At 38.0% G+C, this 19,245-nt stretch overlaps 1 protein-coding gene across 1 annotated transcript in view; it reads left to right on the top strand.

Moving 5' to 3' along the window:
* Positions 1–3,214: 3,214 nt before the first annotated feature.
* Positions 3,215–19,245, top strand: part of LOC117410792 (stathmin-4) — a 32,567-nt gene continuing 16,536 nt past the window's right edge. The window contains exons 1-2 of the mRNA XM_034017615.1: positions 3,215–3,335; positions 5,141–5,213. Coding sequence (XP_033873506.1) covers positions 5,201–5,213 — 13 coding nt within the window. The 5' untranslated portion in view covers positions 3,215–3,335; positions 5,141–5,200. The remainder of the gene's footprint in view (positions 3,336–5,140; positions 5,214–19,245) is intronic.

Here is a 19,245-nt window from a genome sequence, read left to right on the forward strand (position 1 = left end):
ATGTCGTATGCTTTGCAATTATCTATTGTCGATGTTGCATCCTCAAAAAAATCAAGCAGGTTAGTTAGACACGATCTCCCATTCCTAAAACCATGCTGACTGTCTCCCAGGATATTGTTACCATATAGGTAATTTTCCATTTTGGATCTTATTATAGTTTCCATAAGTTTACATATAATAGAAGTCAGGCTTATTGGTCTGTAGTTACCTGGTTCGGTTTTGTCTCCCTTTTTTTGGATCGGTATTACATTTGCAATTTTCCAGTCTGTCGGTACAACCCCTGTGTCAAGAGACTGTTGCATGATCTTGGTTAGCGGTTTGTAAATAACTTCTTTCATTTCTTTGAGTACTATTGGGAGGATCTCATCTGGCCCAGGGGATTTGTTTATGTTTAGAGGTCCTAGTCCCTTTAACATTTTTGCCTCTGTTATGCTAAAGTTATTTAAAACTGGATAGGAACAGGTCAACATGTGGGGCATGTTTTCTGTATCTTCATTTGTAAAAACCTGTGGAAAGTAGTTATTTAATATATTTGCTATTTTTTTTTCTTCGTCTATGATTTTGCCATTTGTGTCTTAGACATTTAACCTCCTCTTTGAATGTTCTCTTGCTGTTATAATATTAGAAAAAACATTTTGGAATTGGTTTTAGCCCCCTTAGCAATGTTGATTTCTATCTGTCTCTTGGCCTTTCTAACTTCCTTTTTGACTTGCGTTTGCAGTTCCAAGTACTCTTTCTGTGTACTTTGTTTTCGGTCCCTTTCAAACGCTCTGTAAATTGCCTTTTTTCGCTGAATATTTTTTTAATTGATCTATTAAACCATTTTGGCCATTTTGTATTAGATTTCGATTTGTCTACTTTTGGGATGTAATTGTTTTCTTTGAATGTTTTCTGTATTTTACTCCAATCTACTTCTGTTAGTCTCTGTTTCATACCTTCATAGTTTGCTTTTCTAAAATTGTAGTCATTACTTTTTGGGTTTTAAAAATCACTTCAAATGAGACCATGTTGTGGTCTGAGTTTGCCAATGGCTCTCTGACCTCTGTTTTAGTTATTCTGTCTAAATCAAAAATTTTATATGAATTAGATTAAAGTGAATCAGTTCTTTGGATTATTTAGAGAGCAACACTTTTAGTGCATGTCTAAGCCTTCTGTTGGCCTTTATGTATTTGTATGGATGAGGACATCGATAAACAAAAGCATCTTGGTCTGTCTCCTAGATTACCTATTGTTCAAAACCACCCATTTGATATTTAAAATGTGCGTTTATGAATTTATATTTTACAATGAACAGTCAGAACAGCAAGGTAGGGTACTGTATGTCTTAATTTCAATGTAGTTGTAATATAGCTTTTATGTTCAGAAGTACAGCGTTTTTTAAATTCTTATTATTACCTAAAGGAGGACAGAAATAAAGGAGATCTTCATTGGGTTTTTTTTTTTTGCTAACCAGTAACATGTATACTTTTTTTCACAGATAAATATACTGCTATCTGTATGGATTATTATCTCTTGTACAGTATGCTTGTAAAATGAACGAGCCATATTGATTGCTGTACAGTATAAACTGCTTGTCTTGTGAACCTGCATTGCTCTTTGTAGGTCCCATGCTACAGACTTGCCTCTCAGCAATCGTAAATACTGAAAACAGCTTTCTGTTTGGATGGAAATGACATCATGGTGTGGGAAGAGCAAATGAGAGCTATCCTTGATGTTAATGCTTTTCCAGTAACATTGTGTCTTTTCTGGTCTGTTTAGGTCATTTTAATTACAGAATCACTATCTACTTGTCTTTGTCGAATTTATTTTCACAGTGTGTGTGTAGAAAGACTTGGGGGGAGGGAGACAATTTAAGACATTATTGTCACAACCACCTCTCCATTTTCTCTCCTGCTCCTGTTTATAGTGAGTGGGTGTTATTCAGCTCATGATTCGGCAGTATTGTGCTGGTAGTGAGACAGCTGGATGACATCAGTATGGTTATGTGAGCAGAATAGAAAACCTGGGTTTAGCTAGTAGCAAATATACTAAAACCCTTTTTTCTTTAAACAAAAGATCTGCTGTAGATCTGCACCAAATTGTGTTATTTTTAAAATGACAATGTATTGGTTGCATGTGTGTATTTATTAATTATTGTACTATTGTTTTTTTTTTCAAATTAACTGGGTTTAATGAACTCAAAGCTAAGGTTAATTGGTACAGCCTACAGTCAGACCGGCACTGTTTCTTATGTGCCTTTTCTTCGTGTTTCATGTCCTTTGTTTTATACAGTGTATTATCTTAAACTTTAATTGTGTAAAAAAGTGTAGCTTTACATCTGTCCTCGTGCTGCAGTAAATTGCTTTCCAGATCATTCAATTGACATTAGTTTATCAGCATAATGCAGCAATCAACACCTAGGTATTCCATCTAAACTTAACATTGTTCATAGCTAAAATAATTTCCAAGAATTTGTATAAATAAGAAATAAATGCATTGTAAGAAAAAAAACTCAGTGGTGGTAGTGGTCTGCTAGTGTTTAACTTTTCACTGCTCTTTTGTAATTTTGATACTGTCTTTCTGCTGCTGCTTTGTTCTGGAACTATGCATTGCAATATGTAAATATATTGGGATCCTTCTGTTTTCCCACTATTGTTGCTGGATAGCTGGACACAACTCTTATAAAATAATCAACTGACTACATAAAGATACAAAAAAGTAATATAAAAAAATATATATATTTTTTAGATATTCTGGGTCCAGTATATTGACATTGTAGTTATCAATACATATTGAGACCAATTTCAGGAAGGTGGGAGTGAAATTAAAGTGTTTTGTCCCAAATATGCTTATGTTCTTCAGTTCACTTGAACACGCATCAAAATTGTGTAACTATGAGTTAATGATTATTTTACATTTTTTTTATTTACAATTTGCTCTTCTGTTACTTTTTTATTTACAAGTTGCTCTACTATTGCTTTTAACAAAATCAATTAGCTTTGGCTACTTTATTACCAACAGTATCTAGACCCATCACTGTTCAGATCAAATGAATATACCCCATTTACAACATCCCCATTCCCACCCCCACCCCAGTAATATCATCTAGGATGTGCTAGATCTAACCCTCTTAAATTGCCAAGTGTTTTTTTTTTTTTTTTTTTTTTTTTTAGAATCCTAATGATTATGGTCAATCTGGAGAGGATATCCAGCATCCAATGAGAGAGCTGGGAGGTGATGTCATGGTTTGATGCTGGTGTTGGGTTTAGGCTGAGGCTGGGAGCTGTCTATTCGAGCAGTCACAGAGACCAAGAGAGGCTGTGAACACCACTACTGTAGACACACACGGGTGGGGGGTAAGTCTGATCAGAAAGGAAAAATATAAAAGATAACGCTTACTTTTGTGCTATTTTATTTGAGTCATAAAAGTCAATGTTGCAGCTGGTTATTTCTTCTGTGTAGCCTTGGTGGTGTAATCATTACATTTCACTGTAAAATGTAATATAAAAATAAATAAAAAATGAAATGCATTGGAGCTGATTCATTTTAACATAAAAATGTTAATCATGCATTAATAAATGCACCATATTACTTATACATACATACCATATCAATAAATGTATGCATCAGCAATATACTGCACATTTTCATACATTTATTAGACTATACACAATATACATGTATAGGTAGATACTGTGGATTCATAGATCTTGAAAACACTACATGCATTCCTGGAAGCCACATTTTAACAATTGTACATTTGACATATATTTGTTGTTTACCGCATACCAATCTGTTTTTGCTTTAACAATAATACCACCAATTGGAATTATTAATATTGAATATTTTAATGTTTAGTAACTTTGAAGCTAATCAATATTTAAGAAATTGTATTTTTGTTTTATTAAACGTAGCTTTATTTGTTGTATATTATCTGTTTATGTTTTTTGCTTTGTACAATGCATATTGCATATTGCACAAATACATGTACGCTATCCTATTAATTTAATTGGCCAGGAAAGAAAAAGGCAAAAAAGTATTCATTATTAATAAAAGCAGGAAGCACTAACTCACAAAAGTATTAAATAATGTCTTTGATAAGAGGGCATAAACATTTTAAACGCTTCTGGCACCTTCTTTGCTATCAATAAAGTTGGTACTGATAGATGAACAGAAGTAAAGAGATGCTGGGTTCAGCTCCCATGCCCAACAACGAATAGCTGCGTGACCCGAGGAGACTGATTTTGTCTGTTTTTTGAGTCCCACACAGATTTTAATCTTGGAGTAAGTCAAGTCCACTCTGCTCATTTCAAAACAATTCTTGTAATATTATCTTCTATTTTTTATTTTAGTGCTGCAGTGATAAGTCATGTGATGTAACCTAACAGCAAGCGATTTCAATGTGAATGATGTCATCCTGAATTAGACTCAATTTCCATTCTCAAAATCTTCCATTATTATGTCTGTGAATATCAGCCTTAAAAAATAAGATCAGTGATTAAACACTGGGACATGTCAAAAGTAAGAGATCTATTTTTACAGCCCCTTGTTTGTACCTTGTTACACAAAATGCTAGAGATTATAACCTTCTACACTGCAGTCCACTATGAGGCAAAAGCCAGTTCCATTACTGTGCCAGCAACAGAGATGCACATTTAATTAATCCTTACTTAAAGCACAGCCAGGGTTTGGATTTATACAATGCAGCTTAGATGTTCTCTCTCACAAGGGTTGGGAAGCGGTGAAGCGATTGTATGAATTCTACAAAGCTTTTAAGAGACCATGGCTCCGCCTACACTTTGTTGGGGTGTTAGCCGATGAAGAATGTTGAGTTCCCACAGTTTACCCACATACTGTACTGAGGAAGAGAGTATACCCAGAACAGCACATCAACAGCTTCATGTTATTGTAGATCAATACCTAGTTGCTGATAATCTTATATTTGATGAAGAACCCCATATTTTCAGACTAGTTAGGACATAAGAAATTTTGGAAAAATGCATTAATTCTTTCCATGGTGGCTTAGTCTAGTGATCATGTTATTAGTGATCTTGATAATCCTGTAAATCTAGTATTACATCAAATTTCCCGTGTGGTATTTTTCATCATCCATACAATTTATACCAGTACCATAGCCTAATATTTATTTTCTCTTCTGTAGATTCAAAGAGGATACCTTACAGATTTTTTTCCAACTGACATTGAAAACGTGTGAAGCATAATGACTCTTGCAGGTATGTAGAGTTATTATTTTCAAGGCAGAGTAGCCTAGTGGGTTTCTGACTAAATTCAGCGCAGGTCTGCCACTGACTATCTTTGTGACCCACTGTGACACTTTACATTAACCACATAACCAACCAATGCCCATCTACCTAGAACACATAAACACAACCTCTGTCAATTCATTTTAAAATATGAAAGTATACATAATTAAAGCATTCAATTTGTATGTTTTGCTTTGCTTTTCTTTGTATTATGCTTGCAATCGTTATGTGATTCAGAGTTCTGTTGCTTCACTGAGATTTAAGAATTATATAATTTCTGCTGTATCTGTAAATAACTGTCTCTCACTGGATCTGAACCTGGATGTATGTAGTTTGGCCAAATGCCTGTGCTTCCTCTTTCTACAGAAGTGATGTAACACTGTGACATTTTAACTGGTCTTATTTATGCAATAGAATAGATTTTTATGGCTTAGAGTGTCTCATGATTTCTCAAGAATCATGTGGTAAGAGAAAATTAAAACTGTCAATTGTAAAAAGTGAATGACAACCATGTTCCAACATGTGATGAGCATGCATTATTTAGATATTTGTTTTGAACTGAATCGCAATGAAACATCATGAAATTAATTGTGCAACACATTGCAGAAATTTCATTACATAATATGATAACTTTCCAGTATATTGAATTTAGGCACAGGTGAACAATGGTATTTTACAACCCATTTTATGCTCACAATTCTTTAATAAGGACTAGGAGGCTCATGTATAATAGCCAGTCAGAAAGACTTTTAGGACTAGGTCAGTACAGGTCTTTCTGATTCACTAATTGCAAGTTTCGAGCCCCATAATTTAGGTCCTTATTGCAGAATTGTGATGATAGACTGGGTGGTAATACATGATCAACATCCAAGCTGCTTGCTTAACCACACCCACTCAGTCAGACAGTGTTAATGCAGCTGATCTGAAACTAACATTACATTGAACATTTTCACACCATGTGGTAAAGCCTCTGAAACTCATAAATATATAACATGTCATGATTCAGTGTTTAAATGAAGAACCCAAAACACATGTGAAATGTTCCAGTGACATGGTGCAGTGGATAACGTTCCTTAAATGAAGGGCTTTACATAAGAACATAAGAACGTTTACAAACGATAGGAGGCCATTCGGCCCATCTTGCTCGTTTGGATGTTAGTAGCTTATTGATCCCAGAATCTCATCAAGCAGCTTCTTGAAAGATCCGAGGGTGTCGGCTTCAACAACATTACTGGGGAGTTGGTTCCAGACCCTCACAATTCTCTGTGTAAAAAAGTGCCTCCTATTTTCTGTTCTGAATGCCCCTTTATCTAATCTCCATTTGTGACCCCTGGTCCTTGTTTCTCTTTTCAGGTCAAAAAAGTCCCCTGGGTCGACATTGTCTATACTTTTTAGGATTTTGAATGAATTCTTTGTTCAAGACAGAATAGATTCAATTCTTTTAGCCTGTCTGCATACAACATGCCTTTTAAACCCGGGATAATTCTGGTTGCTCTTCTTTGCACTCTTTCTAGAGCAGCAATATCGTTTTTGTAACGAGGTGACCAGAACTGAACACAATATTCTAGGTGAGGTCTTACTAATGCATTGTAAAGTTTTAACATTACTTCCCTTGATTTAAATTCAACATAAATTCCCAGGTCTTTTTCATAGTTCCCTTCTTCAATTTCAGTATCACAATATATGGACCGCTCCTCTCTCACAATATATCCGAGCATCTTGTTGGCCTTTGTGACAGGGTGACTGGGCGGTGACGTCACGGCAGAAGCAGGAACTGAAAATACTAACACCAGGCTCTGCAGTTTTCAAATAATAAAGACGCGACTGGCAACCGTTTTATTTAAATACAAAAATAAAATAGTTATTCAAACAAAAACACTTGCTCACAGAGCAAAAATAAAAGGTTTAAACGGAAACAAAATCACGAACACAAAATATAAACAAAACCCAGGTCAGGCTGAGCAATTGCCTTCACTGTTCCTAGATTGTTATTTTTTTAAGTTTTGTTTAGTTTCGTTTCTTTCTCTCTCTTTCGTTCCTCTCGCTTGCTCCGCTTCTTACATACCCACCCAGAGTGCAGCGAGCTGCAGGCTTTTATAGCGTGGTTTAACTGGCTAGTAATTAGTCTATTACCCCTCGGCCACAATCTGCACGAGCTTATTAAATTACTGTGGATGGGGCTACCCATCCACGCTACTAAACAAAATCGGCTACGCCATCCTAAATACATAAACAAAACAATAACAAAACCTGCGGCGTTTCGTCGTCATATTAAAACACTAAATCATAATGGCAATAACAATAATAATCAAATACAATATAACACAGGGGCGGAGGGGGAAACCCTGCTCTAAAATAAACAAACCCTGTACAGGGCTGCTCGCCCTGTTACATATCCCCCCCCCACCTTGTGCAACGCACACTTGGCCCCAACGGCCAACTCCCCCCTCAGTCTCAAAGTCCCGGAAGAGTTGGAAGCAAGGTGTTTCTGGGGGGTGGCCATGGTGGAATGTCCTCCACCCCGCACTTCTTTGTGGCTAACAGCTCCCTCTACCGGGGCTCCAGCCACAGTATTTCCTGCTGCATGGCACGACTGGTAGCGACCCCAGGCGGAGCAGAACCCTCGGCGAACCCAGGCGAAGCAGGACAGGCAGCAACCCTAGAAGAAACAGAGCTGGCGATGACCCCAGACGACGACAGCAGCGGCGGGTCCTCGGGAGGCGACGGCAGCAGCAGTGGACCCTCGGGAGGCGGCGCCGGCAGCAGCGGACCCTCCGGAGGCGAAATAAAATAAATATTCAAACAAAAACACTTGCTCACAGAGGTGAGCAAAAGGTTTAAACAGAAACAAAATCACGAACACAAAATATAAACAAAACCCAGGTCTGGCTGAGCAATTGCCTTCAGTGTTCCTAGATTGTTATTTTTTTAAGTTTCGTTTTGGTTCATTTCTTTCTCTCTCATTCCTCTTGCTCTCTCCGCTCCTAACACACCCACCCAGAGTGCAGTGAGCTGCAGGCTTTTATAGGCTTTTACAATCTGCATGAGTTTATTAAATTACTGTGGATGGGGTTACCCATCCACGCTACTAAACAAAATCGGCTATGCCATCCTAAATACATAAACAAAACAATAACAAAACCTGCGGCATTTCGCTGTCATATTAAAACAATAAATCATGACGACAATAATAATAATTTGCCTGCGTGCAATACTTTACACTTTCCTCTATTAAATGTTTGCCATGAGTCTGCCCAATTCTGAATGCTGTCTAGATCATTTTGAATGACCTTTGCTGCTGTCAAAAGCTTTCTGGAAATCTAAATAAACCATGTCGTATGCTTTGCAATTATCCATTGTCGATGTTGCATCCTCAAAAAAACTAAGCAGGTTAGTTAGACACGATCTCCCTTTCCTAAAACCATGTTGACTGTCTCCCAGGATACTGTTACCATAATTTTCCATTTTAGATCTTATTATAGTTTCCATAAGTTTACATATAATAGAAGTCAGGCTTATTGGTCTGTAGTTACCTGGTTCGGTTTTGTCTCCCTTTTTGTGGATCGTTATTATGTTTGCAATTTTCCAGTCTGTCAGTACAACCCCTGTGTCAAGAGACTGTTGCATGATCTTGGTTAGTGGTTTGTAAATAACTTATTTCATTTCTTTGAGTACTATTGGGAGGATCTCACCCGGCCCAGGGGATTTGTTTATTTTAAGAGCTCCTAGTCCCTTTAACACTTCTGCCTCTGTTATGCTAACATTATTTAAAACTGGATAGGAACAGGTCGACATGTGGGGCATGTTGTTTGTGTCCTCCTTTGTAAAAACCTGTGAAAAGTAATCATTTATATATATATATATATATATATATATATATATATATATATATATATATATATATATATATATATATTTTTCTTCATCTTATGATTTTGCCATTTGTGTCTCTTAGACATTTAACCTCCTCTTTTGAATGTTCTCTTGGAAAAAACATTTTGGAATTGGTTTTGCCCCCTTGTTGATTTCTATCTCTCTCGGCCTTTCTAACTGTCTTGTGTTCAAGCGAAAGATATCAGTTTCCCCATGTTTCTGATATATTTTTATTGTACCAAAACCTGACTGTTCATCAGACATCCTTTCCCTCAGCTCAAACCTACCAGGTCAGGCGGCCTTTTTGCCCCAGCAATGTACTCTCAACAGCCCATCTGCATTAGCATTTTTAGATCCACTACAGTGTTCTATGGTTTATTTATACTGCTGTAGAACAAGAACCACCTAGTTACTTTTGTGTTCTTTTCTTTATTCTCTTTCATCCACTTTAGTGGGAAATGATCTATTACCAGGGTGAACTCTCAGCCCAGTAGTTAGTATTTGAGAGTTTCCATGGCCCACTTTACCGCCAAACACTCCTTCTCCACCACTGTATATCTGGATTCTTGAGGTAATAACTTGTGGTTGAGGGGCTGAGGTACATTACCGGATGTTCTTCGCCTTCAAACATTTGAAAAAGGACAGCCCTTTTAAAATCTGGTACCTTCAGTATCGGATCATTGCACAACATTTCTATAATTCTAGTAAATGCTTCATCAGCTATCTCCGACCACTTTATTGGGGGCGGATTTCTTTGTTAGATCAGAGAGTGGTGCTGCTAGCGTCAAACTCAGGGATGAAGCAGTGTTAATAACTAGCTTAAACAAGGAATGCCCTGACCTGTTTTTTACATTGGGGAATTGGCCTTTTTTAATGCTTCAGTCTTGCTTATTTGTGGTTCTAAAGGCTCATGGTCTACCGAGGATTTTAACAAGTTAATGTGGTATATCTGTTCTTCTTTACGTCTACCCGGTTGGTGAACCTTATAATTCACAGGACCCATGGCACTAATTATTTCGTAGGGTCCCTGCCACTGTGTGAGCTGCTTACTTGTTGGAGTGGGTACCAAAACCATGACTCAGTCACCAGGGTTAAAAGACTGTGTCGTGCAGTTTTGTTGACTGTGCCTGTTGGCCTTGAGCCTTTTTCAAATGTTTTCGAACTACAGGGATAACTTGGTTTATTCTGTCCTGCATTTGGATGATATACTCTTCCCTTGGAAGGCTGGTTCTCCCAAGTTTCCTTGGCAATATCGTGAATTCCACGGGGTTGTTGGCCATACAGGAGTTCAAAGGGGGAAAACCCAGTAGAAGCCTGTGGAACTTCCCGCACTGCAAACATTAAATAAGGTAAGGGTAAGTCCCAATCCACCTTCCCATCGGCCCCTATCACTTTCCTAAACATAGCGTTTAAGGTTTTGTTGAACCTTTTGACTAACCCATCTGTTTGAGGATGGTAAGACGGAGAGTCGAATATGTTTGATGTGAAGGGTGGTGAACAAGTCTTTCATCAGACAGTCAACAAAAGGAGTTCCCTGATCGGTGAAGATTTCCATTGGGATTCCCGTCCCTGGAAAAAAATTTAACCAACTCCTTGACTATGGTTTTAGAGGCAATATTCCGCAATGGAATGGCCTCTGGATATCGTGTAGCATAGTCTAAGATAACCAATACATATTCATATCCCCTGATTTAGATAATGGACCCACTAAGTCCATGGCAAAGCGTTGAAATGGTACTTCAATAATCAAATCAAAGTTTATTTATATAGCGCCCTTCATACAGGTGTGTCTCAAAGCACTTTACAGGACTAAAATAGTCAAATATATATATATATATATATATATATATATATATATATATATATATATATATATATATATATATATATACATAATGCAGATAAAATACAAACACATACAACAATACAAACTAAAACAGATGTATACATACATACATATACATATTATAAAAATGCCATCTCAAACAAATATGTTTAGATAGTCTCAGCTTCCCTCACATGTGCTGGTAGCTCATTCCAAAGTTTGGGGGCTCTATAACAAAAAGCCCTTCCTCCCCATTTTACAATTTATTTTAGGGATTATCAGCAATCCCAAATTCAGGGATCTAAGGTTACAATTGGGGATATACAGTACGGGGTAAGCAGTTGTCCTAAATAGGTTGGTGCCAAATTATTTAGTGCCATATAAGTTAATAACAGTATTTTAAAATCAACTCTAAAATGTACAGGAAGCCAATGCAAAGAAGCCAACACTGGGGTGATATGTTCCCTTTTTCTGGTTTTAGTCAAGATTCTAGCAGCAGCATTTTGAATCAGTTGCAAACGAAACAATAGACATTTTGGGATGCCAGAAAATAACGCATTACAATAATCAATTCTGGAGGATACAAAGGCGTGTACTAGTCTTTCAGCATCAGATGTAGAGATTATAGGTCTAAGTTTTGCAATATTTCTCAAATGATAAAAAGACAATTTTGTAATCTGTTTCTCAAATAAAAGAGTAGGGTCGAAGTTCACGCCTAAATTTCTCATTTCTAGTACAGGTTTAGAAGGTAGTCTGCTGAAATCCAGGCCAAATGATTCAGGCTTATCTAGCTGGTTTGATGAACCCACTAACAAAACCTCAGTTTTTTCGGCATTCAACATTAAGACATTTTGAGACATCCAGCCCTTAATGTAAGTAATACAATATACTATATTGGTCCCAAAAGAGGCATCACCAAGTTTTAGAGACAAATACAGCTGGGTGTCATCTGCATAAAAATGGAAATGTACTCCATGTTTGCTTATAATATCACCCAGAGGAAGCATATAAATGGCAAATAATCAAGTACCTAAAACAGAGCCCTGTGGAACACCACAAACTAATTCAGACAATGCAGATTTTTCATTCCCAATTAAAACAAATTGACACCTATCCAAAAGATAAGACTTGAACCAGAAAAAAAGAAAATTCTGTAGGTGATTGATTAAAAGCAGCACTTAGATCTAATACAATTAAAACTGATAAATAACCAGTCAGTGCCAATTAATAGATAATTTAATACTCTAACAAGAGCTGTCTCAGTACTATGTGCATGTCAAAAACCAGACTGAAATTTTTCATAGATGTTGTTTTGTGTCAAAAGATGATGCAGTTGATTTGTAACTACCCTTTCTAATATCTTTGCAAGAAAAAGAAGGTTTGAAATAGGCCTATAATTATGTAGAATTGTTGTATCCAAGTTATGTTTTTTGATCATTGGCTTTATGACAGCTACCTTAGAGCCGATGGAACTAGCCCAGAAGAAAGTGAACCATTAATAAAATTAATATAGGTATTAAGAGAACAAAAATATTTCTTTCAATAATTTAGTTGGAATAGGATCAAGAATACAGGTAGTAGGTTTAATATGCATGACAATCATTTAACCTATCAACAAGGACCAGAGATATACTCATACATTTTTATCAAGTACGTCACATAAACTGAACAACCATAAATCTGAACAACCGAAGCATTATATATATATATATATATATATATATATATATATATATATATATATATATATATATATATATATATATATATATACACACACATACACACAGACACATGAACATTTATTTTATAAATCAAAACAAGAAAATGTAAATAAATATGTAAATAAATAAACATCTGAACAGACATCAGTTTACAACATACATATTTATAAAACTGAAACGATAGCAATACATTTTTAACTTTTCAACAGCATGTTTCTTGATCATTAGCTTTATGAAAGCTACCTTAAGAGCCGATGAGCAAAACTAACTGAACAACAAATGAGATGAGCAAAACTAACTGAACAACATAGATAAATAAACTTAGAAGAAAACATTTTACAGAAGCGCACAGCACAAGAAGTTATAAAAAAAGTCTAATTTTATTTTTCTTGTTTGAGAAAAGGGTGTTCCTTTACATTGAGTCTAAGGCTGTTCACAATCAATACAGATAATGCGCTTCTCCACGCCGCCTTTCTGTATAGGGCTGACCGAAGTTTTGTTTTCATTGCACTTGCCAACCTGGCATTGGCGTCTCTTGCGGCTCTCAGCGGGGTTGCCAGTTTCAGCTGTGGGTACACGCTTTGCAATCTCCCTCTGTTCCAAATGCTTCTTGCGAAGTACCTGTGCTAACTGTAAAATATATTGTCTCCTTGGTAAATTATTCTCCATGCATTCTTTGTAAAGTACCCAGGAGTTGATGACTGCTAGGTCCAATACATTGTAAAACACCTGAACAGACAACCGTCGGGAGCCAGCTTTCATGGAATACTTCCGTGCCATCTGATCCAAAACATCAACTCCATATTTTGTTGCGTTGTAAAACTCCATGGTCTCTGGTATTTATTTTCACTAGTCCTGGTGCTAATTGACTGACCAAAGCAGTGCTGCTTGCAAGCAGACACCAGCCTTTCAAAAGTCATTAATTCAGGCAGAGAGTAGAGACTAATCTTTACAACTAAACACATTGTGGACTAGTAAATAAAAATAAAGTAGAATACCGTTCTGTATAATCACAATACAATTGTTTTCTGTGTGGCCGTCAACGTGACTGCTCCTGGGGCTTTTAGATATAATGTAATACTATTATTATTATTATTTATTTCTTAGCAGACGCCCTTATCCAGGGCGACTTACAATCGCAAGCAAATACAAATACATTCAAGTGTTACAATATAAGTCATACAATAAGAACAAGAAATACAATAATTCTCAAGTGTGACAAACCACAATTCAATAATACAGCAGATAATAGTGAAAGTTACATCAGGATATGATTAAGTAGTGATAGTTACATCAGGATATGATTAAGTACAAAATACTACAGATTAAACACTTGGGAGATTACAATATTCTGAGGTACAGGATTAAATGCAGTAAAATAGGGGGCAGATAAGAGCAAAATAAAGCATATTTAAATGAAGGGTGATAGTGTCCCAGGATACAACAGAGGAGTTCTACAGGTGCTGTTTGAAGAGGTGAGTCTTAAGGAGGCGCCGGAATGTGGTCAGGGACTGGGCAGTCCTGACATCTGTAGGAAGGTCGTTCCACCACTGCGGAGCAAGGGTGGAGAAGGAGCGGGCTCGGGAGGCAGGGGAGCGTAGCGGAGGTAGAGCCAGTCTTCTAGTGCAGGCGGAGCGGAGAGGTCGAGTGGGGGTGTAGGGAGAGATGAGGGTCTGGAGGTAGCTGGGTGCAGTCTGATCAAGGCATCTGTAGGCTAGTACAAGAGTCTTGAACTGGATGCGAGCGGTGATCGGGAGCCAGTGGAGCGAGCGGAGTAGTGGAGTAGCGTGGGCGAAGCGAGGTAGAGAGAACACCAGGCGAGCAGCAGAGTTCTGGATGAGCTGGAGCGGACGGGTGGCAGACGCAGGGAGGCCAGCCAGGAGGGAGTTGCAGTAGTCTAGGCGGGAGAGTACCAGGGCCTGGACCAGGAGCTGGGTAGCATAGTTGGTGAGGAAGGGTCGGATTCTTCGGATGTTGCTCAGGAAGAATCTGCAAGTGCGTGCCAGAGTGGAGATGTGCTGGGAATAAGAGAGGCAGGGGTGCCGGATGTAGCCTTTATTTCTGCATGCTTTGTAAGAATATTTAATTTATACGGACAGAAAGGTACACGAACGCACAGTCCCATATGTCTTACATGACTGGAGAAAATTACATTTTAAAACCAAAAACCGCCAAAATGACTGCCACGGGGCTTCTAGTGTTAAGGTCACTGGAGAGAAGAAATCACAAGTACCCAGAATAGGTCTGGTAGGTTACTGGGGTTAAGTCTTTCATCAATTTGATTTCTGATGGTTATAATTTTACTATGGAAATAGTCAATGAAGTCATTGCAAGACTGTGGCAGCAGAAGGATTACACTGAGGATTTAGTAGTTTATTCAAAATAGAAAAAAGATATCTAGGATTATCTTTGTTAGTTTCAGTTACATTTGAGTAGTATATTGATCTGGCTACTACCAAAGCCTCTCTATACTTTACTTGATGGTCCCTTCATATAAGATAATGCACATGTATTTTAGTACCTCTCCATTTATGTTCTAATTTTCAACCATGCTGTTTAAGTTTGAGTGGTGTCATTAAACCATGGCGAGTATTTTTTTTAGCGAAACATTTCGAACCCTAGCTGGAGCAATAGCATCAAGGGTACTAGATAGAAAGATATTATAATTATCAACAAGCTCATCCATAGTTTCAGAGTGCAAAGGTAATAAAGAGCCAAGTGCCTTTGAAAACTTTAAAGTAGTTGAAGGGTTAAGTTCCCGAGCTGTAAAAGCGTGTATCACTTTATTTATAAGTACTGGCACATTAACCTAAAAAACAACAGCAAAATTATCTGAAATGGTAAGATCGGTAATTTTAAAGTTCATAGCATTTAGGCTGCGAGAATAAAATACATGTGCATTATCTTATATGAAGGGACCATAATAGGACCTGTAATATGCTGGACATAGTCTAAAGAGTCAAGTAAATTCAAAAAATGTTTTGAGTACTTGTCTGATTTGATATACATGAATGTTAAAATCACCCAACAGAAGAATTCTATCATAGTTGGAAGATAGTAAAGATAGAAAATTACCAAATTCAGATACAAATGAAACATGTGGCTTTGGTACACGATATACAATACCAATGTACACAGATGTATTGTCATTATGTAAAATTAATGATAATAATTCAAACGATGAATAATTGTCCATAGTTCCTTGTATTAAGATCAGAGTTATAACTTGTAGCAAGTCCACCTCCTCTCCCACTGGTACGAGCCTTCTGGATAAAAGAATAGTCTGGAGGGGAAGCCTCAATCGATGAGACATTATCATCTACCCAAGCCAGGTTTCGGTGAGAGCCAACATATTAAGCTTTTGATCTACAATAAAATCATGAATTAAAGGTGCTTTATTGGACAGTGATATAAGATTAAGTAATGCCAGACGAAGATTATTAGATTGATGTAGTTTTATTTGGCCAGTAATAATTGGGATATTTATAAGGTTATTATAACAAACTCCACAGGGTCTATTAAAAGGTAATACTGTGATATGAGAAGCCGACACAACTTCAATGGCGTAAGCCTTTTTTCGGTTTTCTGGAGATTTAATTAATTGGGATTGTCTTTTCTGAATAATGTTTCTCACTAGTACCTTGCCCTTCCCTAGATCTTGATCTAAAAAATCTTTTAGGTAGTTTTCAAAATTTTCAAGACAGACAATAATGATCTACGGCTCTTTAATGCCTGGCCAATAAATCGCTGAAGGATGAGATCCAAGGTTTTATCCATTCTTATATGGGCACTGAACAAATGGCTGTGAGCTACTTTTAACACCTGGTTTCTAAAGAGTGGGGTTACCAACAACTGTTCAACAGGGTTACCACTGATCACTGTTCCTCTATACAACAAGTCATTCTTTCCTATAAAATGCTCCAGAGGGTTAACCACTGCTCCCTCTACAGGGACACCATTGACCGACACCACATTCGGTCGTACATCAATCAATGTATCATCCTGCTCCTGCTCTCTAGCAAAGCTTTCACCAACATGAAGAAATCATTATGCCACTCTTGACTATCAGCATCTATCTCGATAATTGTGGGAGTCTCCCCTGTTTCATTTAAAATATCAGTCTTGGAACACTGTGTGCCAATCCCTTTCTGAACCCTTTTTCCTGGTACCCCTGATAATGCAGTTTCAATGGGCCGCCCCCTTTTTTTCTCTAATCGTCTCTGCCGATGAGTTTTCATGGATTTCCTAACCTTAACTGGGTCAAACAGCTCATTAAATCGGAAAATGGGAATAATGTGATTAGGCTCCCTGGTAGCCCCAACAGGGCTTTACGTTTATACTCTGGGTTGTCCAATTCCCCATCAATTTGCACCAGGTTCGAGAGCCTGGGATAATCTCGACCTAGAATTACCTGGTGGGGCAACCTGGGGACCACTCCAACCCTCATCTTGTTGTCTACTCCCTTATAGGCCAGTTTTACCAGAGAGGTGGGATAATATTTTTGGTCCCCTGGATGCAGGTAATTACGGCCCTCAGACTATAGTCTAATTGAGTGGTATCGCAATAATCTGGCGTTACCAGAGTAATGGTGCTACCCGAATCGATGAGAGTTTCTGTCTTTATCCCATTTACCTGTACTGTAGCCATATATGGATATCTGCCCTTGGATACTCCAGCTACCATTATACTCCCACAAAAGACAATATTTCCTAGGTCATACTGCATAGGTTCAGAGAGATCAGGGCAATTTTTTGCAATGTGCCCCCTTTTTGAACATTTGTGACATTGGTATTGGGAGTAATCAAAGGGTTCCCCCCTTGCTTTCAAGTTTCCCTGGCCAATTCTCTTTTCATCTGGGAACTGTCCCGTCTACCCACTCTTCAACCCCTTTCTTTGGCAACAGTTTCTTACCCTTTCTAGGTGTGGTTTTTTGTTGGTGCTGTCCTTTGGGCTAGTGATCGGTGGGGCTCGAGCCAACTCCTCTGCAGCGAGCTGACGTTCCACCAACGACACAAAGTCGTCAATAGTGAAGGGGTCATGGCCCGCATGTAGTGGTCCATGATGACCAACGACTAACTGCAGTATCCATTATCGACAGTGGACCAACATTGGGCTAGATGAATAAGGTTGAACATCTGAGACCTTGGAGCCAATCGGTGGGTTGAATGCCCAAGCATGATATTTTCGGGCTCGTACAGCAATAGTCACTCCTGCTCGGGCCAGAATCTCCACTTTTAGTTTGTCGTAATCTTCCGCGTCCCCTAGAGGTAGGTCAAAGTAGGCCTTCTGAGAGTCTCCAATCAGAAAGGGTGCAAGTATTCCAGCCCATTTCTCGGGGCCATTTCCCAGCTTGCGGTACTTTCAAAGGTCAATAGGAAGGCCTCGATGTTGTCCACCCAGGACATTTTATTCAGCACTTGAGTTGAACGGATTGAGCTTTGAAATGATCTTATAGCGCCCCCTTGCTCCAATCTCCTCATGATGGCCAGCCTCCATTAGCAGTGTTGAATGCTGATTTCTTGTTGCACTCTAGTGAGCTCTTGTTGCGCTGCAGCCACGGTCACTAGTGCACGAACCAAGACGTTGTTGTCCGCCATTATGCTGAGTTATTCTCTCTGTGTTCTGTAAAGCTGTGGGCACTTTAGCTTTAATGACTTCAGTTTGGGATCCCACTGTTACCACCATATGTGAACCAGATGTTCAGTATTTGTATGTGGTAGCCAACTGGAGGTGTAAGAGATACTCTGAACAACAGAAGATGAAGTTGAAATCAGGTGGTTTTATTAAATTATAATACTGTGGTATGATGTAATCAAAAACAAAACAAAAGAAAACAAAACCTGCCACTCTGGGTGCTAACTACACGTTCAGTTGCCCTGATCTTTCTTTGAAAGATCTTCACCAGGTAAGTACTCCAGTTAGGTTCTTGTAATCCACTAGGTTCAGTGTAAAAACAGTCCTACCATTCCAGGTGGCCAGGGAAAGAGCGCCACGTGGGAATCCAGACAGACTAGGTATAGTAAACTGTTCAGCACACAGTCTCTTATTTCCAACACTGAACCTTATCTATTTTTAGGCTCTTCGGTTTGGCCTGGACTGTCAAACTAAACCAGTAGGGTTGCATACGCAGTCCTTCAATCCAAGGCCTCTCTTTATTTTTACACAGTACATTTTTAAACAAACTTGGACGTTTTTAGACCGTCTCTTAAATATATTGCCCAGTAGCAGTTTGTTTTTAAATAGGCTCTGCAATTTTTAGACAGTCCCTTAAAGTGTAGCCTGTTAGCTTACTCAGTGCATTTTCAGCACAGTTCATTTTTACATTTAAACAGTCCATTCAAACACATCCATTTAATATTTTCAAAGTCCGTACAAGAAAGGCTGTTTGTCCAGCAACTGTTTTTATGCACTGTATACATAACAACGTTCATATTGATGGTGCACTGGCACCGTTTACTTTATTTACAAAAATACTGCGCTGTCCTGGCTTGGCATTTAACAGACATTTAGTTTATGAAAGTTGTAGGAAAAATTCAATAATTGATCATTTAATGTTTATCTGGGTTGATTAGTTCTCTTA

The sequence above is a fragment of the Acipenser ruthenus genome, chromosome 6 (assembly GCF_902713425.1).
Source record: "Acipenser ruthenus chromosome 6, fAciRut3.2 maternal haplotype, whole genome shotgun sequence".
In the NCBI taxonomy this organism is placed as follows: domain Eukaryota; kingdom Metazoa; phylum Chordata; class Actinopteri; order Acipenseriformes; family Acipenseridae; genus Acipenser; species Acipenser ruthenus.